At 45.1% G+C, this 20,701-nt stretch overlaps 1 protein-coding gene across 14 annotated transcripts in view; it reads right to left on the reverse strand.

Annotated features, from left to right (window-relative positions):
• SVIL (supervillin) overlaps positions 1–20,701 on the reverse strand; it is a 232,382-nt gene that overhangs the window by 144,627 nt on the left and 67,054 nt on the right. For 3 of the 14 annotated variants that reach the window (XM_057304687.1, XM_057304682.1, XM_057304679.1), the window contains exon 1: positions 18,641–19,298. The exons of 2 other annotated variants lie outside the window; for them this stretch is intronic. In XM_057304687.1, coding sequence (XP_057160670.1) covers positions 18,641–18,797 — 157 coding nt within the window. In that variant the 5' untranslated portion in view covers positions 18,798–19,298. Of the gene's footprint in view, positions 1–7,349; positions 8,467–8,596; positions 9,146–18,640; positions 19,300–20,701 lie in introns of those variants that run through there. 9 more of the 14 variants (XM_057304691.1, XM_057304689.1, XM_057304690.1 and 6 more) reach the window with 6 other exon arrangements.

Here is a 20,701-nt window from a genome sequence, read left to right on the forward strand (position 1 = left end):
CTTGAGCTCCTTAATTATAGAAATCATCATCAGTCCTCACATTAGCCAGAGAGATGCTGTGAATAAAAATTAGCTCAGAAAACCCTATTAAAATACCAAGGTAATTTGTTCTCCTCAAAACTTAGCGCATCCATTCACCAGGTAATTAACATTTTTATCCGGAGCTACTGAATAAACTGTAATTTACTTTTAATGAAATAATGACTATGTGAAGGATGAAGGTTGAAATGTTTATAGCCCCCTGAACCAAGAATGCCCTTTACAACTTGTGCAGAATTAAATGTAAAAATTTAACAACAAAATTAAATGTAAAAAACTAGCAGGCACTGCAGGCAGGAGAGCAGCTAATGTACTATTTAGTACAAAACCAGCTTCCCCGACAATAAAGGTGACCGGACAAATCATCTTAAAAAGAAAACATACACAGAATGATAGATGGTGGATTCCAAGGTTTCTGTCATAAGACAGTTTCTCTCGCACTTCTACTGATACGCGATGGTTTAACTGACGTACTCAGGTCTTCTCACTCACTTCAAAATCCTCAGGTAGAACTACATTTATTTTTAAATTTTTGCTAAGTTTAAAAATATTTTCAGATCAGATAAAGTCTGAACGTAAGAAAGAAGTCAAGTTGATTCAATGATTTATTTCTGGAGTATCTCAGCTGAACGGTATCAATGTCAACCTTCACCTCGGCAATGAATCAACAGTTTATAGATAGCACTTTGTGACAGTGAAGAGAACATGAATTAAAAAATTGAGGGAGAGGTCCTGGCGGGCTCATCGGTGGAGCGTGCGACTCTTGATCTTGGGGTTGCGGGTTCGAGCCCCACGCTGGGTGTAGAGATGACTTAAAAATAAAATCTTTAAAAGAAAAATTGAGGGAGATGGGTATCTGACCTGTACTTGACTAAATCAAACAGATTTTATTTTTCAAAAAAAAGCTTATGATCTTTATCAGTATAAATTATAGGGGAAGAGAGTTTCAGAAAAATAACGCAAACTGTAGACAGATGCGAACCCCAACAAGAACTCCTTTGGGTTAGGAACCAGGGCAGCTATTTTCAATTCTGTCATTCAAGTGCTTTAAAGAGATATAAAGTTAAAAAAGAAGAGAATCATACTTGAGTCCATTAGAGCTCAAGCACCATGAGGGCAGGGATTTGATCACGGTTCTTTCCCCAGAAGCAATACCAGTCCTGGGCACACAGTTGCTCAGAAAATACCTGTGGATAAAGAATGACCTGTTTGGCAGTGAGCTAATAAACGTGAAGGGACCAAAAAAAAAAAAAAAAAAAAAAAGAGCTGAGCACACCGTACTCCTGCTCTAATGTTCTAAACAGGAAAATTCTGTCTCATACTCTCAGGCATCCCTCCTGGGGTCTGCCATGACCACTCTGGGGGTTCACATCAGGAGAAAAAGCAAAAGCGCAAGAGAAGAATGAATTGGGCTACAGGAAAGAAAATTTAAGTATGTGAATGAACACAAAAGAAACAATGAGAGTTCAGTCTGAGGAGACGGCAGAAACTTTCAAAAATAAAGGACTGAAGACACGAACGGTGACCAAGCCAACCGAGAAGGGAGAACAGGCTGCACATTTCAACAGAAGCATGTCAGTACAGCGAGAGAACATTTTAAAATACATATGTGTTCCTGCTTAAGACATTTCTAACTTGGTCCTGCTCGGCTGCCTTAAACCACACCATTTAGATGCAGGGTCTCCTTTCCAGAAGCGGTCAGAATATTTTCAAGTTCTGAAGTCTTTCAATTATAGAACCCTAATAGGTAGAAGGGACCTTAGAAATCCTCCATTTCAATGTTCATTTTAATGAATGAGGCTCAGAGATGGTAAGAACTAACACAAGGTCACACAGCTGGTTATTAAGACCAGGGGTGCTCCCACTTACTCTGACATTGCCCCAAGGATTCGTCAGGATCCAACATCCTCAATTTCCAAACGAAATTTTCTTCCTTCCCTAAGAGCAAGGGAAACAGTTCTTGGGAGCTTTGGGAGGTGGGCTGAGGCAGGAGGGGCACAAAGTTAGATGCCTGTTAGATGCCTGCAAGCTCCTAGAAGCCTCCAGAGAGAAGAACTGATAAAATCCAACTAAATAAATTCCATCTCGAATGGGAGGATCCCACATGGGGCAGAAGGCATTGCATGAAGTTTACTCATCCTCTACGACCACATCATGACAGTATTTATCGAATCACAGAATTTTAAAATGTTCAACACTTTCTATCAAAAATGCATGAAATAATAAAGCCAAATGATTATGTGCGTCTGGCTACAACGAACATCTGGTGGAAATTAAGGCCACGAGCATGACTTGGAGAGCCATCTACCTCTGAACAGCATGGCCGAGTTCATTTTTCTAACCTGGCTCCACCCTATAGAGCCATTAGCTGTGGAAGGTACCAGAAGAGATACTTGCAAACAAAGCATAGATGTTAAAATGTCATTGGTCCTTGGGTTTCATAATAGCGACTGTTACAGGCATGAAGTAATTGCAAAATAAACAAATGTTGCTAACCTTGCGACCATCCTGACTCTGAAATCGCAGCTTAAATTAAAAATATTTTCCTAAGAAAAGCTACATGAAACAATACTAAAATTTTCAAAGGTTATTTTACCTTCCATTGCCTACTTCTTAATTCAACATATTTTAAGGTACTGAAATTCAGCTGCTTTCCTGTTTCAGGTTTGGCTGGACTGGCTTCTTTCGTTGCAAGTGCATGTGTATATTTTAAATTTTTGGTGAAATGGGGTAAAACTAGGTAGTGTTTTTAGAATGTATGAAAAGCCTAGGGCTTAAAATATTTAAAATCGTCGCTATCTCAAAAAATCTGAAAGTACCAATATGATTTTTCTGTCCAGTGACGCTCTGTGTCTGAGCCTAAGTTATTTGCCAACTTTCCGTACTCAGGACATAATTGAAAATCCAGAAACGTGAGGCCTCCGATTAACCAAAACAGCTCACAGATTATTAGGTGCATTACTTCTAAAAGCCCTCCGAGTCTTCACTCAGAAATGAACTGTTCTTTCTTTACGCATAATTCTATCAATGCTATATATCTAGGATAGAGATTCTAACATAGCTGATGGGAAGTATCTCCTAATTAAAAAGAGAAAATACACCATAAAACCCAAATGAATACGTTCCATCTGGAATGGACGGATCATATAATTCACCGTAGAGAGAGCAGCACAAGAATTTTTACCCCCACCCTAAGAAGGTAAGCCGGAGCAGTGAGGAGACAGAGCAGGATTTAGAAAATACAGGTGTTAGCTGGAGACTACAGCCGTCAGTGTAGACCTGAGGCAGGATCCCCATGAAGAGGTGCTCAGAGGTAACACAATCCGGAGATCACGTGGGGCTGGGAGGGCGCGAGCTGCACGGAGCCCTGGGTGCTGAGAAGTGAACGTGCAGGGAAAGACACAGCTCAGGGCTGGAGGTCAAGGGGAGCTTTATTTAGGATGGAGGAAACTTGAGTACGGTTTCAATGTGAGAAGGAGGAGCCAGGAGAAAGGCAGACATTAGAAGAGAAATGGGGGGGGGCAACTGGGTCAGCAAACAGTGGGAAGGGCTGGCATGAAAAACACGGAGGAGCAGATTAGCCTGGAAGACCACCTCTCCTGTGGGAAGCCCTCAGATCTCCCTCTGACCTGACTGCTTCCTTGTCTGGCTTCCCAAGGAAGCATTGTACGTTCAGATAGTGCTACTCAAAGTCGGTGCCGGCCAGAGGCATGGGGATCACCTGGGTCTTCTTTGTGGCCCTACCCCGGACCTTCTGAATCAGAATGGGTACATGAACAAGACCTCAAGTGATGCTTCTCACAGCCTGAGAAGAACTGGTTGAAAGCAGGGGTTATGAAGCTGGGCATCAAAATCCAACAGACCTGTTCAAATCCAGCTCTACCCTGACCCCAGGGTACGTGCCCTTGGGCAAGCTTCTTGAAACCTCAGTTTTTTCCTCTGTAGAATAAGGATGATGATAGTAATATTTTTTAGGGAGCCACTGTACAAATTAAATGAGATAACATAGGTAAAGTGGTTGGCAGTGAGCATGGATGCCTGGTTATTGGCATTCGTCCCTTCCAGACTACTTGTTTTGTTTTTTTAAAGATTTTTAAATTTTTATTTATTTGTCAGCGAGAGAGAGGGAGAGTGAGTGCACAAGCAGAGGGAGAAGCAGGCTCCCTGCGGAGCAAGGAGCTCGATGCAGGATCTGATCCCAGGACTCTAGGATCATGACCTGAGCTGAAGGCAGATACTTAACTAATTGAGCCACCCAGGCGTCCCCCCTTCCAGCCTCCTTGTAGAAGAGCTTCGCTAAGCCCCTGTCTGAACCTCTCTAGGAAATGACTTCACTGAGGATGGGAATGAGTGTCATCACCTTCACCCCGCGGCACCCAACTCAGAGACCTGCACACAGCCGTGTAACATTGAAGTGAAGCATTCAGTACACGTGTGCTGAAATGAATCCAGCACCGCGACATGAGTGAACCAACTATCCCAAGGCACATATTAAAGCTCTTTCTTTGACTGTATTTATACGAAAGCCAATTTGAAATAGGTTATGGACTCATCTGGGGTTAAAGGATCAACTTTCAGAAGAGAATAAGCAAGGTGCGAGGCAAAATAAATTCCTCTTTCAAAACCTCCTGCAACTTAGCAGTACCCATAAGACAGTGAGTGTCTGGGCGAGACATCGGGGTGCTGCATTCTGGTCCAAGGTCAGCAGGGCAAACCACCCCGAGATGCCGCATCTAAGGCATAAAGTTTAATGCTTGGGAAAACTACAGAAGTCAAATCACACCACTAGAGGAGTTTCTTCATTTTAGGCAAGGCTCCAATAATGAAGTGGCTGACTTCATCGAATGCACCGTAATTTCCTGTGTTGGCAAAAGCATGTATACATAAACCCCATCACACTTGTACTAGTAAGACAAATCTGCTTGCGTTCTTAGATATGGAAGAAAAAAACCAGAACTTATTACACGGAACACCCACTTTTGTAGGGAATAACACATAACAATGGCATATTCTCGACAGTTAAATTTTGATGTGAAGAATCCACAAGTCATTCCAATGCATTCAATTCAATTAATTCACCCAATGGTCAATGTGCACTGGGCTAGATCCTGGGTGATAAGAGAGCTGGACCCAGGTGCCTTGTCGGGTAACCCCCTACAGAGCCAGGAGCCTGCACGACAGGCCGGAGTCAAGGCCCTGGAGGAAGCTTCTAGAAAGACCTCATTTGCTACCATTTCCCTGGCATGCAAAGGAAGGCAGAACATTTCAGGGAAGGATGCCAGCAAGAGAGTGGCACGAAAGACCCTGAAGGGGAGGCCAGGGAGCCAGGCTCTCGCCTTTAATCAGTGGAAAACCATGAAAGGTTCCACTTTTGAGGAGGGACAGGATCAGATCTCGTGTAGGGCCCATTCTGAGGATGGACTGGACAGTGGGGAACTTGGGGGCAAAGGGACCAGTTAAGGGCAATGCACTTATCCCGGTAAGGGACAAGGAGGCCCTGGTGACCTATAGGGAGAGGGGTCAAGGGTGACCGCGTGCCTTCTGGTTCAGAGTTACGAAATAATGAAGCCCAGAACTACAGGAAAGCTCTGGACTGGGAATTCTGGTCACGGGGAGGCCACGGTGAGTGTCACTGTAATGAGTGTCCTAAGGCACCCCTCAGGCGGCCCTACAGTGAGGAGAGGACTCCCTCTGTGCCTAACAATAAAAAAAAAGCCTCTGGTGGTTCCCCCTCCACAGCGCTCCGCACAGCCTGTGAGCCTCTCGGGACAGCCGCTCTCGGGACATCCCGGAGAAGGCCAACAGCCCTTTTCTTTGGATTCGAATCCTCAGCTGGAGAATTTGAAATGACGCCAGGTGTTAACAAAGATGTTCATTCGGAACTGAAATTCACAGTCTTCCAGAGGCGTGGTTACCAAGAAACAGCAGGTGTCTAACGCACGAAGAGAGCTGGGTTTGTTGAATGAAAGGGATGTAAGCTGGGCGCTTTAACCAAATTTTACTCTGCAAGTTATGCTCCTGGCCCCAGAGTTGGGTGATTTCAAAAAATGCGTTTCCTTGAAGGCTAACAAGCGTTGTCCCCCTCTCAACAGAAGGAAGCGTAATGAGCAGCATGTCTGCTCCTTTGTGTTACCTCCCCGCCCCCCCCCCCCCTCGAAGCAGCAGCGCAGTTGATCCACTCCTCGCAGGACGCCTCAAGAGATGCCCTGGTTTGGTGAGAAGAGGCAGCCTATATGCCCTGCCTGCTGTTGCTTCTCTCTGGAATGGGGGAGAGCATTTATACCTTGCAGCTTTTCTCAGCAGGGAATACCACCCCCATTTTGGCCAGAGCCATGCTTCACCCCATGGGACAGTCCCACATTACAGGGCATTTCTAATTCTTAACCACATTGCCCCAAATGCCAGCCACAGATATCGTGAGAACCAGAAATGCCCCCAAGCATTTCCAAATGCCCACTAAAGTTGTGGCACTACCTCTGGTTTGAAAGCCACGGCAGTATTCACCGATGAAACTCATCTCTATAAATATTCTGTTTTTCTACCTGATAAAAATAATTACTGCTCCTACTGGTCCATCTGATATGGTATTATTAAAAAAAAAAAAAAAAAGTCTTTTTTTTTTTTTAAAGGAGCAATATGTCGAGTAAACCATCAATGTTTTCTAGCTCTTTGCTATTTTTTAATAGGAGCAAATCACGAAGCGAAATTACAGAGACCACAGCTATCTCTAGGACTTAAAAAGGCTAATAGGGCATTTTTTTCTCAGATAATTTAAAAATGAAATACGGTTCAAAAACCTAGGAACTAAAGCTTGAGTTTTTTTGTTTTGTTTAATTCTGGAACATCAGAGGTTCTGTAAACCAAGCTTGAAGAATCAGAGTACCCAGGTAAAGATCCCTCGGAACTAACAGCATGCAAAAGGATCGCCTGCGATTTACGTTTCCTTGCGTGTTAATAACAAGAGTGAAATAAAACGTGCCCTTCTGAATTCTACCCCCAGTCTTGGGATACAAGTCCTGAAGTACTCTGTATTGTGCACATGCTTTTAATTCCAAGGCTTCAAGTGCTCACGTTTAGATAGTACAAACTCGTCCGTACCATAAAGTTCTTTCGTTCTTAAGGAAAAGAAACCCCATCCTTCCAAAACCAGGAAACATGCCCCAGGGTACGTAGAGGGAATCAGCAATAACTAAGACATACTGGCAGGAACATTCCAGGGCTCGAAGTCAGCAAACCTCGGGGAGCACGCTCACACAGACGGCACTTCACAGACAACTGTATTTAGATTTATAGGAAGATTTTTCACTTACTTCAAATCTCTGTTTAATCGCTGTTCCTCTAAGTTAAAGGGGGGGAAAATCACACTGTGATTCCTTATTTTTCTAATTAAAAAAATAAACAAAATACGGCTTTGGACGTCCTCACGTAATTTCTTTGCGTCTCCTTTCAATGAACCCTACTTTCAAATTCTAAACAAAAAGCAAAATATCAAAAGTTAGCCCAAGGAACACGGCACAAAATCAAATATCAGAGCACAAACCAGGCAACGGCGTCTATCAGAAGTGATGATTCAGAACAGGATAAATTTAGAACGGTGCTTTCCAAAAGGCATTTGGATGCCAAATGCAGTAAATAGGTGAAGGCTACATCCCAAAAGTTTCTCGGAAAAAAGATCGCCAAAACATTAAAAAGAGTCTTCTTTTCGAAGTTTTCAGTGCCCTGGTGTCCTTGACGCTGAACTTGCCCGATCTGGCCTTGGTGTGGCCATCCATTACTGGGTAAGTCCACGTGAAACCCGAGGACGCTTCAGCCTCGGAGGGCGCCGTCAGGAGCAGTGGGGCAAGTCCACATGGGACGGGCCTTTTATGGCCTGAACTGGAGAGCCCTGATTCCAGCTAATCTACCATAAATAGCTCTTGAAACGCAGAGCAGCCCATCAGCTGTTGCAACAAGCCTGGCCAGCAGCTCCTTCAAATGCAATTAGATCATTCGCATTGTCTCTCAGCTTGTTTTATAGAGAAATTAAAAATGCAACAGCGGTCTACCTCCCAGCCTGCAACAATAGAGAACTGAGTGGGCAAACGTTTTTCAGGTTCTGGTGTTTGCGTTCCGAAAGAACACATAAGCATTGATAAAGCTCAGATACCCAACGCCGCTAAGTAACTGACAAGCATACACACGTATATACGTTAAGCAGCGCGTCATGATGGCATGAGTCTAGTTACAGGTTCACCAATTGTGTGGACATCTGTGGATTTCTTCCCACTTTCCACTCATTGTAGAAAAGGAGCCATCAGAAGAAAGAACGGTGCTGGAAGTACTTTCTCTAAAACACACAAAGATTTTGTCTTAAAATCAAAGACAGTGCTCCCAACTAGCAAGAGCTACCTTCCGAGGGATCCGAGGTCACTCACCTCACTTAAAAACCAGAGGAACCTTAACTACTGGGGGAAAAAAAAATAAACTACCTACCACGCACGATCACTTCTTAAAAGGCTATGTACATTTTTTAGATATTAAAACTAAATATGACCACCTTGCTTACAAAAATACTTACAATTGTAGGTGTCCTTGCTGTTCCCCAAAATAACAAAGTCTTAATGGTTCATCGTAACTTCCGTATAAATCAGAAAACCAGAACTCTTGGGCTGGAGCAAAAGCCGCCGGCTGCCAGGCCCCCGGTGGTGTGCCTCTCCCGGTGTGGGCTCTCCGACCACCAGCTGCATCAGGCAGCACAGGCCTCCCCGAGCAGGATGTGAATTCCTGTTACTAATTAACCCTGCAGGACAATGCCTCCCCCTGAGCAGTCCTGTGGCCTGGCCGATGAAAAGATGGCAGATAACCCGGGACAGAGTAATAAGACGACACGAGCTTCGGGACTATTTGCGCAAGGGTTAAAAATAATTTGCCCAAGCCAAATTGTTTACCTACTTCAAGATGACAAACAAAACCTCACAGCTTGACTCCTGCTTCCAAAGCCTGGTCATGGTCATGGCCCTGGCCCTCATCTTATTTTTCCCTTTGACCAATTTTGCTTTTCCTCCACTTAACATTTTATCTTGTTTTATATCTTCGTATATGCTGCTTTAAACTCCTCCTGGAGCAAAGCAGGGTAAAAATAAATAAAAACTTACGTAAAATAGTTGACTATCTGGGCCTTTTAAGAAAAGATAGGAGGAGACAATGAATCACTGTTACCTCAATCATGTAGTTTTTTTTTTTCCTTCTCCTAAAAAAGATGCACTCCCACAAAACAAACATCTAACTTTTGGATGCTTCTTAAATCATGGCTCCCTGCTCCCCTGCAGCCACCAAACCGGCCTAGATGAACACCCTGGAGTCTAACAGAATAATTCCTCCCAACCTCCTCTTCTATTTACCCTTTTTGTCTTTGTTCAAACCCCCAGTTAATTCTACCCGTGCAATGTGTTTAAACATGATCCTAAATATTTTTGCTATCTGAACTCAGGAGACCCCTGCAACATGTACTTTTTTCCCCCAAAAGTGACAGTAATAGATCTGATGTACGTGAGAGTAGATTTCATAATACATCCATGAAGAAAAAGGAAAGTCATGTTATGAGCCAAAGAACTACACTTACACTAGACATTTCCAAGATAAGCTAACTAGTTCATGGTAGTTACTATTTAATGCTAGTCTTACAAGCAATGTGGTAGTCTACCATTCTTTCTAGTGATTGTCCATTAAATCCAGCCTTCTCATGCATTTTAATCTGGCTTTTGTGTCCTAATCAAGGAACCGTATCCATTTATGATACTGCTTCAAAGAGAGACGATACTGTATATTTATAACACCTATTTCATAACAACAATCAACGTGTGGAAACCAAGATGAGAAACACCACAACATTCACAATCATTCCAAAGAAAATAAACTGTTTAGATATAAACTTAACTAAACATATACAGGAGCTGTATGCTAAAAAATTACAAAATGCTGATAAAGAAAAAACACCCAAAGACCAACACAAATAAATAGACATATACTGTGTTCATGGGTCAACACAGTAAATACGTCAATTCTTCCCAAAACGATGTACACATTTAATGCAATTCCTATCAGCATCTCAGCAAAGATTTTTCATAGAAATAGACAAGCTTATTCTAAAATTGATGTACAGACGCATAGAGCTTAGGACAGTTAAAACAATCTTCAAAAAGAATAAAGTGAGAGTAATCAATCTATCCCATATTAAGTTCTACGACATAGCTACAGTAATGGAACAGGAGACCCAGAAATAGACCCACATACATACGGCCAACAGATTTTTGACAAAAGTTACCTTTTCCACAATAATGTTGGAGCAACTGGACACCCATTGAAAAAAAAGAAAGGATAGCAAGGAAGGGAGGGAGGAGAAAGAAAAGGAAAAAGAAAAAAAAAAAAGTGACCCTCGACCTAACCTTCATATCTCATACAAAAATTAACTAAAATGGATCACAAAGTTAATGTAAAATATAAAACTATAAAAACACAGGAACCAACTACTGACACATGGATGAGTATCTAGGAAATTACGCTGAGTAAAAGAAAGTCAATCCCCAAAAGTCATAGGCTGTATGATTCCATGTATATGAATTTCCCAAATGATAACACTGTAGAAACGGAGAACAGGTTAGAGGTTATCCGGTATTAGGGATGGGGCGGTGGGGTGGGGGCGTGGCTATAAAAGGGATCCTTGTTATGGGCCCTTCCACTGTTCTACGGACTGTACTAATGCCAATACCCTGGTTGCGGTATTGTTTCATAGTTTCACAAGATGTAACCATTAGGGAAAACTGCATAAAAGGTATATAGGATCTCTCTGCATTCTTTCTTTCTCTCTCTCTTTTTTAAAGATTTATTTATTTTAGAGAGAGAAAGAGAGCACACACGAAGGAGGGGGAGTTGCGGGGACAGGGAGGTACAGAGGGAAACGGGAGGGAGAATCCCAAGCCGACGCCACACTGAGCACGGGGCCTGATACGGGGCTCAATCCTATGACCCTGAGATCATAACCGGAGTCAAAACCAAGAGTCAGATGTTTAACTGACTGTGCCACCCAGGCGCCCCTGTATTATTTCTTAAAACTGCATATGAATCTGTAATTATCTGAAAATTAAAAGTTGAATTAAACATTTAATTTTTTAAGACATTTATTTTTAAAAACCTACTTCAAATAAAACTTCCAAATGCATCCTGTTTATATAAGTGGGCAACTTACTAAAACTGTAATTTAAATAAATCTATATGGGTTTGCCTGTCATCCCTGCCATCTTAAGAAATTCAAATTGGTGGGGCGCCTGGGTGGCACAGTGGTTGAGCCTCCAACTCTTGGTTTCAGCTCAGGTCATGATCTCAGGGTCATGAGATCAAGCCCCATGTTGGGGGGGAGGTCTGTGCTCAGTGGGGAGTCCACTCGAGGATTTTCTCTCCACGCCCCCCCCCCCGCTCCTCCCCCGGGGCCCTCTCTCTCTCCCTCTCTCTCTCCAATAAATAAATCTTAAAAAAAAAAGAGAGAGAGAGAGAGGGGGGCGCCTGGGTGGCTCAGTTGTTAAGCGTCTGCCTTCGGCTCAGGGCTTGATCCCGGCGTTCTGGGATCAAGCCCCACATCAGGCTCCTCCGCTGGGAGCCTGCTTCTTCCTCTCCCACTCCCCCTGCTTGTGTTCCCTCTCTTGCTGGCTGTCTTTCTCTGTCAAATAAATAAATAAAATCTTTAAAAAAAAAAAAAGAGAGAGAAGAAATTCAAATTGGAAAGGTTTCTTTTTCCCTACAAGAAAGGAAGTCATTAATCCAAAGTAAAACATTTGACACAGAAGTAAAGGAAAGCATCACTTTTCAATTAAATACCCTTATTTGGCAGGTTGTATGAATACTTAAAGAGAATCTCTAATACCTAGGGCCTCCCCAACAATAAAACAGGATACCTCCACATAATTTTCAGAAGTTCAAGCCACTGCCCAAGATGATTTATTTTCAAAACCTGTATACACTTGAGAAATAGCAAGAAAACAACTCTTTAGAAAAGGAGGAGACTGACTCATCTCAAAATTTAATGCTACTATAAATATCACAGGAAACAAGTTTTCAAACTCCAGGGTTCTACAGTCCTGAAGGTTTCATTCTCGAAAATAAAAAGACAGTGACAGGGTGGGCAGATGGAGACTGCTCTGTGCCCCTCACCCTCTCAGACTCGGTAGTGTCACACTGTGACGGAAACGTCAGGAACAGATCCTCCTGAGGGCCAAACGACCTTCCACTGGACTTTTACTCTAGGAAAGGTTAGCTCCGGGGTAGCCACGTAACGCACGGATGACGTGAGGGGCAACTTCTTTTCGGTTCACGGAAGGACTGTGGCACTAGCCCACGGGAATGCTGTGGCTTCTCTGCCTCCCACCCCAAAGAGCCCTCAACTCCCTTCCCCTCTGAGTGCTTGCCCATCTTACTCCTCTTCTCTTCCCACCAAGGCCCCCTCTCCCACAGTCCCATGGCTCCCCCATTGTTTTGCAGCTGGATTCTAGCTCCTTCCACACTCCGGGAATGGCTTCCCCAATGAGGGACCCTCCCAGTGCCCCATCTGGACTTGGTCTCTCTGTTGTCGGGCACTTTCTGCCCCCTTCGACTTTCATGGAACATCTTCTTTTTAAGAATGTCTTTGACATCACGGTCTGGTCCTTTCCATGCCTTGCCCCTGACTCTCTCTGTCACTTCACTGCCCCTCTCCCTCCCTGCCCCACAACCATCTGCGTGTTGCCCGGGAGGCTGACCCTGGAGTCTTCTCTCTCCCTGCTCCCCCTGCACCTGCAGCAGAATTCAGGACATGGGGGAGGGGTGAGATCAGAATACCGGGGTAGCTCACAGCAACAAGAAACCCAAGACAAATAATTCTGCACTTGTCCTCTCCCATCCCGACATTTGCTCCCGCTTCCCTGGCAGACAGGCTCACAGCAGCCCCTCCTCACCCCCTCAGCCTCCCTCTCTGCGGCCACTTCCCTGCAGGTGCTCTCACTGCCTCTTGGCAGGACTGCTGCTGCGAGAGCCTCCAAACTCTTCCTCCCTCCCCCACCGGCCCTTCCCCAAACCCAACCTCTCCCCTGCTTAAAGAACCTCTTCACCAACCCCAGCCTGGCTACTTCTCACCCAGCCAAAACCTCACTGGCTTCAGCAGCCCTTCTCCTGGGCAGCCAGCGACATCTCATCAATGGAAGCTCGTGCAACAACTTCTTAAATTAAATGTTCTTGAGGAATGAATGTAAAACTGTCCTTGCAAAAGTGTCACTTTCACCCTCTTGCATTTAGGGATTCATTGGGAGGAGGAAAAAGGAATCGAGGCACACATAAGTAGTCTGGAAACTGCACTTAACCCAGAGATGATCGCATACAGACCAAGATCTGCGGTGATGTACTTTTATGAATATACTGCTACTAGTTGTGTGATGACTACAGGGGACTTTAATGTCTTGCTTCATTATAAACATCATGTCTGGATACACCCAGGAGGTGTGTGACACATGTGGAGATAGTCCAGCAGACACGTGCTAGAGGAAAACAGAAGGTCAAGACTGGCTGGCCTGTTGGATGAATTCCCAAGACCCTAGCTTCTGTGACCTGGCCCCGTCCTACCTCATGAGCCCTATGTCCCACCACCTTGCCCCCGAGTAGGTGACCATGAGAAGCCACACTGACCATTGTTGCTGTGTCCAGGCTGTTCCCTCTGCTCCGAATGCCTTTCCTTCCTTCTCCTTCAGAAGACCCTCAGCATCCTTCAAGACTCAGCTGACTTCATTTCTCCTGTGAACCCCTTCCCGACATGGTCTAGGAGTTCCAACCTCTAGACGGTTAGCATCCAGAAGGCGGGGACTCCGTCTCATCTCTGTATGGCTAGAACTCCGTGGACTGTTTGGGATATGAAGACTGAAAGCCACAATCCAAACAGCTCATAGTTATATAGATTTTTTTTTCTCATTTCAGTGCAGTGACAACATTCTCCTTGATTCAGGTTTGACTCATCAATGCCTAATGCCCCTCCGAAGCTGGAGAGTTGACAAGAGGAACAAATGGGCCCTTCAGTTTACAGGCAGCGAATAAAATAGCAAGAGCCAGCACAAGCGCCTCGCTTGCCACGCTTCCTTCCACGAAGCACCGATTTCTGACGTAAGGATGATGTCAGCGCACTGGCAGAACCGTCTGTGCGGGGACAGCAAGGTAACAAAGCTCCATCTCACTGCGCCTGCCTTCTGAAAGGGTCTGCTTTCTAAATGGCAATGAACTTGAACGCTCATGAGACATACTTTTTCAAGCTGCTCATTCCCAGGGCATGAAAAGTCGAGGCAACCAGATTCATATTCTCCCCTAATTTCTGCTCTAACAGAACCAGACTTGGAACTTATTTCATTTTTTTGCATTTTTGCAGTAAGCTTAGAATTTTGACATCAGTGAGTGAAGACAGGGCAGTGCCTTAGTTTCTTAACATCCACCCTGATACACCGCTAGGAGTCTCAGACTGTGGCCTTCTGCACCACGGACAAATACTTTTGTTTTCGAGTAGATTTTTAAAACGGGGGAAATATTTTTAGTTAACATTTGTCTTTCAATCACCCTATCTCCCTCCCCCAGAAGATTTAAATCAATGACTGAGTATCTGTCTGTCTGTCTCACTCTCTCAAAGCTTATGGAGAGCTTCACTGGCTTTGGATGACAATCTTTCAAGCTCCAAGGTCGTGCGTAGGTCACTGGCTTGAACAACAGATGAGCAAGCCAACTCTCCTCTCCCAGGCTGCTGCTTCAAGAGCAAAGGGCGTGGAGCAGCACTCAGCACGCACAGCACCGCTGGCCTCATGGGCAAAATGAAATGCGAGTTTGCCAGGGGGGAGCCTGGACCATGTCTTGGGAGTCCTGGCTCCAGGGACACGGCCTCTCACATGGCAGGACCAACATCACATTCCTGGACACCAGGCTCACAGTCCCGAGAGTATTCAGAGATATACAAATTGTGACATGCTCCTTTTAGGCCAACATATACCTAAAAATATGGGATCTCTGTCAATGCCTCCCATGGCAGGAACACAGGGGTTGCTTCTCCAGTGGGAACGTGAGCCTAAGTGGTACAGCTGATACATGGAGGACCTCCTACACAAGAGCCAGAGAAGACCCCAGAAGCTGTTTCCTTCCTGTGTTGTGCCCAAACACCAAGAGAGAATGGGCGATGCTTACTCCTGAAAGAAACACACAAAGTACCTACGGGTCTCCTTAAGGAGCACCATGAAAATTCAAACATCTACGCCGCGTTACAAAGCAGAACACCCGGGTCCCGGAGATGCGCTGGGGACGGGGAGCACCTGGCACCCCTCTCTGTAGCCATGATCTCCAGCCGCCACAAACCGTGAACCCCCCCACAGCCGGGTTGGAAACACAAGTGCACATGCATCTCCAGCTCAGTAAGGCTCACGTTGTAAAAGTACGTTCTCATTTTCCTCCAGAAACGGTTGTAAGTGATGGCTGCACACTTGGCCAACCCACAAACGCCTGATGAACCTGTAATAAAGTGGAACCACAGTACCAATAATTCTATAAAACTGAACCACTGTGTGTTGTAGCTTAACATGTGTCTGTGGCTCTAATTGGGGATCCGAAAACACAACTCCCTGGCAATACAGATGGTGACTTCCCACCCTAAGGGTTAGGCGCAGACTCTTATTTTGGGGACAGGAGTTACAAAATTGAGGGGGGCACCAGCTAAAAACCCGAGTGTGGGACAAAGGGGTAGGGAGTATATGTCAACCGCGGGGGCAGCATGGTGGAGGTGGGGCAGAGTTCAGGACGACGAGTAATTTCTACGGTAAATGGAAGATACTAAAAACTGAAAAGTTCAAGGGATTAGGATGTAAAGATACAGGAATCAAATAATGAAGTTTAGCTTCACGCAACATTTACTTTATTTTCTTAGATTTCTCATTTCACCGCGTCAGGTGAACGCTTGCCTTCAGTCCAGGGACCAAAACTTGCTGGTTTAGACTAAGACTCCTAGGGTCCCACCCAGTTCCAGAAAAACAGATTCTGTAATTCTGAGGCAAAGCACCATCTCAGAGTTGCCAAAGAAGAATGGAGAGGATTAAGAGAAAAAAAAGAAAAGAGGGAATAAAGAAAGGAAGGGGGTCCAGGGAGAAAGAACGTACGTCAACACAAGGCATTCTGGAGTCAGAGTCACTCCACAATAGGACTGGAAACAACGATAAGGGTACTTGATCACAGTGCAGCTCCCCTCCACCAGTGGCTCGGTCTGCAGCAGACGGACCCCCGGCAGCCCCTGCGGTCACGAGCTGGCCTCCTTAGACTAGAACGGACCCCGTGTTAGCATGCAGGAAGAACTCCCTTCAGGGGCTCCGCTAAAGATGGCTGCAATCTTGCTAGCAGGACGGAGGGCATACGTGCCATGGAAGAAAGAGAGAGAATATACATGCAAACATGTCTCTAAACAACTGCCTTTGTTTAGGACTTGTACCAGGCACTTCTAATGCCTGGTTATGGCGCTCTCCAGCCCACCTCCCTACCCCCCAGGGCCACAGCCTTGAGAACATGAGCTCCATCAAGCCCAAGATTTTTGTCTGCTTTGTAGACTGTTGTTAATCCCCAGGGCCCACAGTTGTGCCTAGGATATAGTAAGTGCCCAATAAATACTTGCCGAAGGGACAGAATAATGCATAGTTGAAAGGGGGAGTGCCAGAAAAGAGTTTTTTCCCCCAAGGTTACTTTACCCCTCATTGCTCCCACCGCCACCTCCCCAGTCTGTGACCATGATCCCTGCTGGCTCTGGGTAGACTATTCCACGAACCTGAATGAGTTTCCCTCCTTCCCGAATGTTTCTCTGGGCAAGATTGTCCTCATGAAGCAGTGCCTGATTTCAGTACAGAACTCCTTGCAAAACTCTCTGCATTCTGATCCTTGAGGCACAGCGTCATGTATGCAAATTCACTGCACCTGGGCCAAGTGCACGCCAAACCCCACTTGCAGGCCTTTATGGTGAACTCACTGACGTGGTAATAAGTCCTGAAGCCAGGATTACCTTTCAGAGTCAGGCTCACAACAGGCGCCCCCCTAACTGTTTTCTGATGGCCAAGTAGGCAAGTTCAGTCCTTTCTCCCCAGAAACACGATACTGCTTTCTATACCAGCAAGAATTAATTCAAATCCCTAGTGAACAGTCCAGGATATGAAAATTACAGTAATCTAATCTTGTGGAGGAAGAAGTATGAATCATCATTACACGGTCTGACAAAGAGCAAAATGATTAATCCCAGGCTGCGCAGAGGTTAGGGTCCATGGCCACGGCTCCTCGTGGGCTACGAACGAAACAGCGGGACCCACCAGGCCAACATCAGAGAGGCAACATTGTGGTTTTCATCCCAGAGGCGGAGAAGCAGGGAACAACAATGCTATGTTCCCAGGACCACGCTTTAAAGCTTTTTATTGAGAGGGCAGAGGACAGGGACTCTGGGGCCCCAAAACCTTGTGTGTTCTATCTCCCAACTCCGGTGTAAACTGCTCAGACTCCAGGGTTTACTTATAAGTAGGAACCGTAAGGCCTGCAGAATCACGGCATCTCAAAAATGATTAGAAACCCCCATCGTCCCCAGGGGACAAGGACAGGATATACATAGGACAAGCAGGGCGCCAGATCACAGCCCCTAGCAGAATGTTCTCCTGACTGCAACAGAAGAAACTACAGTTTTGAAGGAAGGTCTTGGCCTTTTCCTGAAATTTGCAAAAAGAACACTGAAGCTGCCCGTCTACCATCAAGAAACCACAGCCCCAGTGCACTGGGGAAGCTGGTCAGGGCGCCCACAGCCCTGAACCATCACGGGCGTTGTTGCTTTTTTCTTTTGCACAGCTGCGTTCAATTTTCTGTCCTTGGGGTTTTAAAGGAACATTTATTCTAGGGCCAGGATTCTCAAGTTTTATGGTTATACAACTCCCTCCCAGGGCCAAAGAATGTTTGAAAAGCCTAAACCCAGCAAAGAGAATTAGTAAAAGGCTCCAAATGAAAGTGAAATAAAAAGTTAGGACTCTTTGCAATTTATATTCAACTCTTTAATCGTATTGTTCCTTCTGTTTGTCCTTCAAGACGTTGGCTACCTATTTTTCATGCAAATATAGGTGTGAATGGGTCTGTGTGTGTGTAGTAAGAAACAGAAGACCAAAGGTGTATTTACATTCTTCCATGGTTTCTGTTTCCCATTCTATGGCAAATTTTATTTTAAACAAGGCCTACATCTTACATTGGGTTTAAGAAAAGATCACAAAAAAGATTCCTTTAAGATTTTTACATGCTTGTTTGTTTTTCCTATTTAGAGAGCGGCATACCTCCCAGTTTTGGGTAGTCGGACAGCAGTTTTTTAAGAACTTGTATTTTGACTTAAAAAGTCAAACCAGTGGCATTTTTCGTTGCAATACTCTAAGCTAAGTACGTTATCAACATCCCAAAATCACTGCTCCCCAACACGGCCCCAAAAGAGAGCATAAGGCCCCCCGCAGCCCATGAAATGTCAACCAGCTTTCTGAATGCGGCCAGATAAGGTTATTCAGAAAATCCAGAAGTCCCTTACCTGTCTTCTTCTGTTCTTCTCTCCTCCTGTCGCAAAGAAATCTGCCCAAAGTCTCTGTCCACATCAATTCACCAACATCACTTTTACGTTTGCCTCCCGGCGTCTCCCAGAGGCTAGCGCCTGTTTCATACACTCCTCTGATCTGACAAAGCAACATTCAGGCTTCGGGGCCTGAGGTTTGTGACACAGCACACACCACCCACATCACAGGCCTGGCTGCATCCCAAGACACACAAGACGTTTTCGAGAAACAAAGTAATGCGCACAGACCCACCCCGAGCAGAAAAACACGGAATCAGTGCTCCTCCGTAAATCGATCTGAAATGTGGTCAACAGCACCTGCTTAACACAGCCCAGTTCGCCGAAAACAATTAAAAACCCTGTAAACTGACCTTGTCTGCCCCCAGTCATGGTGAGCGCCTGAAGCCAGCTTCTCTCTAGGAGCAGTCGTGAGCGCAGAGCAGACCCTCTCTTTGCAGTCACTTTCTCTCGCTCTTTTTAAAATCAGAATATCAAAGCGCCTGGTAGGGGCACCTGGGCATCGCAGCCAGTTAAGCGTCCAGCTCTAGGTTTCAGCGCGGGTCCTGATCTCAGGGTCGTGAGGTTAAGCCCCGAGTCAGGCTCCGTGCTGACACCGAGTCTGCGGAAGACTCCCTCTCCCTCTGCTCCTCCCTGCGGCGCGCACGCGTCCTCGCTCTCTAAAATGAATAAATACATCTTAAAGGGAAAAAAAAAAGCTTCTGTTAGCCTAGCCCTATAGGCAAAAGTATAGGTCAAAGTTCAAAAGATTCCTCCCAGATAACCACTCTCATTCTCCCGTGATTGGAAGTTGCCGCAAGTTAGTAAAATCTCTGCACCTGGGCGGGGAGCCGCAGAGAAGACAGGCTTGTCAAGTCCGCGTTCTCGGAAGCTGGTGATTTCCTCGTGGATGACAATGTACTTCTAACCAAGTAGGACACACCACTAAATTGTTTTCTTATAATCCTAAGCGAAAAACCCTGTGCTCTAGAGCAAAGTAAGACGTTTCTTTCAGAAAAAGAACGTTTGAATGAAAGTAATACTGAAATGTTCTTCCTTCCAAATCTCCCAGTGCACGTCCCCTGCAGATGCAATGAAACACAACCGAACGATAATGACCATATAAAAGTTTCTTTAAGAAAACCACACACAGGGGTGTCTAAGTGGCTCAGTCAGTGGAGCAGCCAACCCTTGGTTTCCTCTTGGGTCATGATCTCAGGGTCATGCATCAGGCTCCACGCTCAGTGCGGAGTCTGCTTGGGTTTCTCTCCCCGCCCCTCTCCTTCACGCGCTCTCCCCCCTCTCTCTAATTAATAAATAAAATGTTTTAAAAATATAAGTAAATAAATAACCACACACAAAAGTAAGCCTTACAAGGAGCCTTTACCAGGGCTTAAAAAGTTTTCTAATTTCTTTCTTTTTTTTTTTTTTAAAGATTTTACTTATTTATTCGACAGACATAGAGACAGCCAGTGAGAGAGGGAACACAAGCAGGGGGAGTGGGAGAGGAAGAAGCAGGCTCATAGCGGAAGAGCCTGATGTGGGGCTCGATCCCATAACGCCGGGATCACACCCTGAGCCGAAGGCAGACGCTTAACCGCTGTGCCACCCAGGCGCCCCTAAAAAGTTTTCTAATTTCTAATGTTTTCTAATTTCATGCCAAGCCAGTTGGAACACATTGGATTTCAAATACATAGTTTTCTGTTAGATCATTTATATTCCACATAAGAAAAGGCAGAAATGTGAACTAAGAACACTCAGATATAACTTTAAAACTCCGACTTAACAAAGTATGCATACATGCACGCACAAGCATGAACACACGTATACACACGCACACACGCACATCTTGTAAAAGAAAAAACAAACAGCACCACTTGGACTCATCCAAAACGAACAGCCTATAGTCATGTGCTTAAAACACGATGTTTATTCAAAACATTAAATGGGCATTATAGTCTAAGTGGCAGCTGGTTTTCTAAAGAGAAGGTAAAGACTGGGTTGTTGCTTGAAGGAGCACGTATCGTAAAACAGTGCTTTTCC

The sequence above is a fragment of the Ursus arctos genome, unplaced genomic scaffold (assembly GCF_023065955.2).
Source record: "Ursus arctos isolate Adak ecotype North America unplaced genomic scaffold, UrsArc2.0 scaffold_30, whole genome shotgun sequence".
NCBI classification, from domain to species: domain Eukaryota; kingdom Metazoa; phylum Chordata; class Mammalia; order Carnivora; family Ursidae; genus Ursus; species Ursus arctos.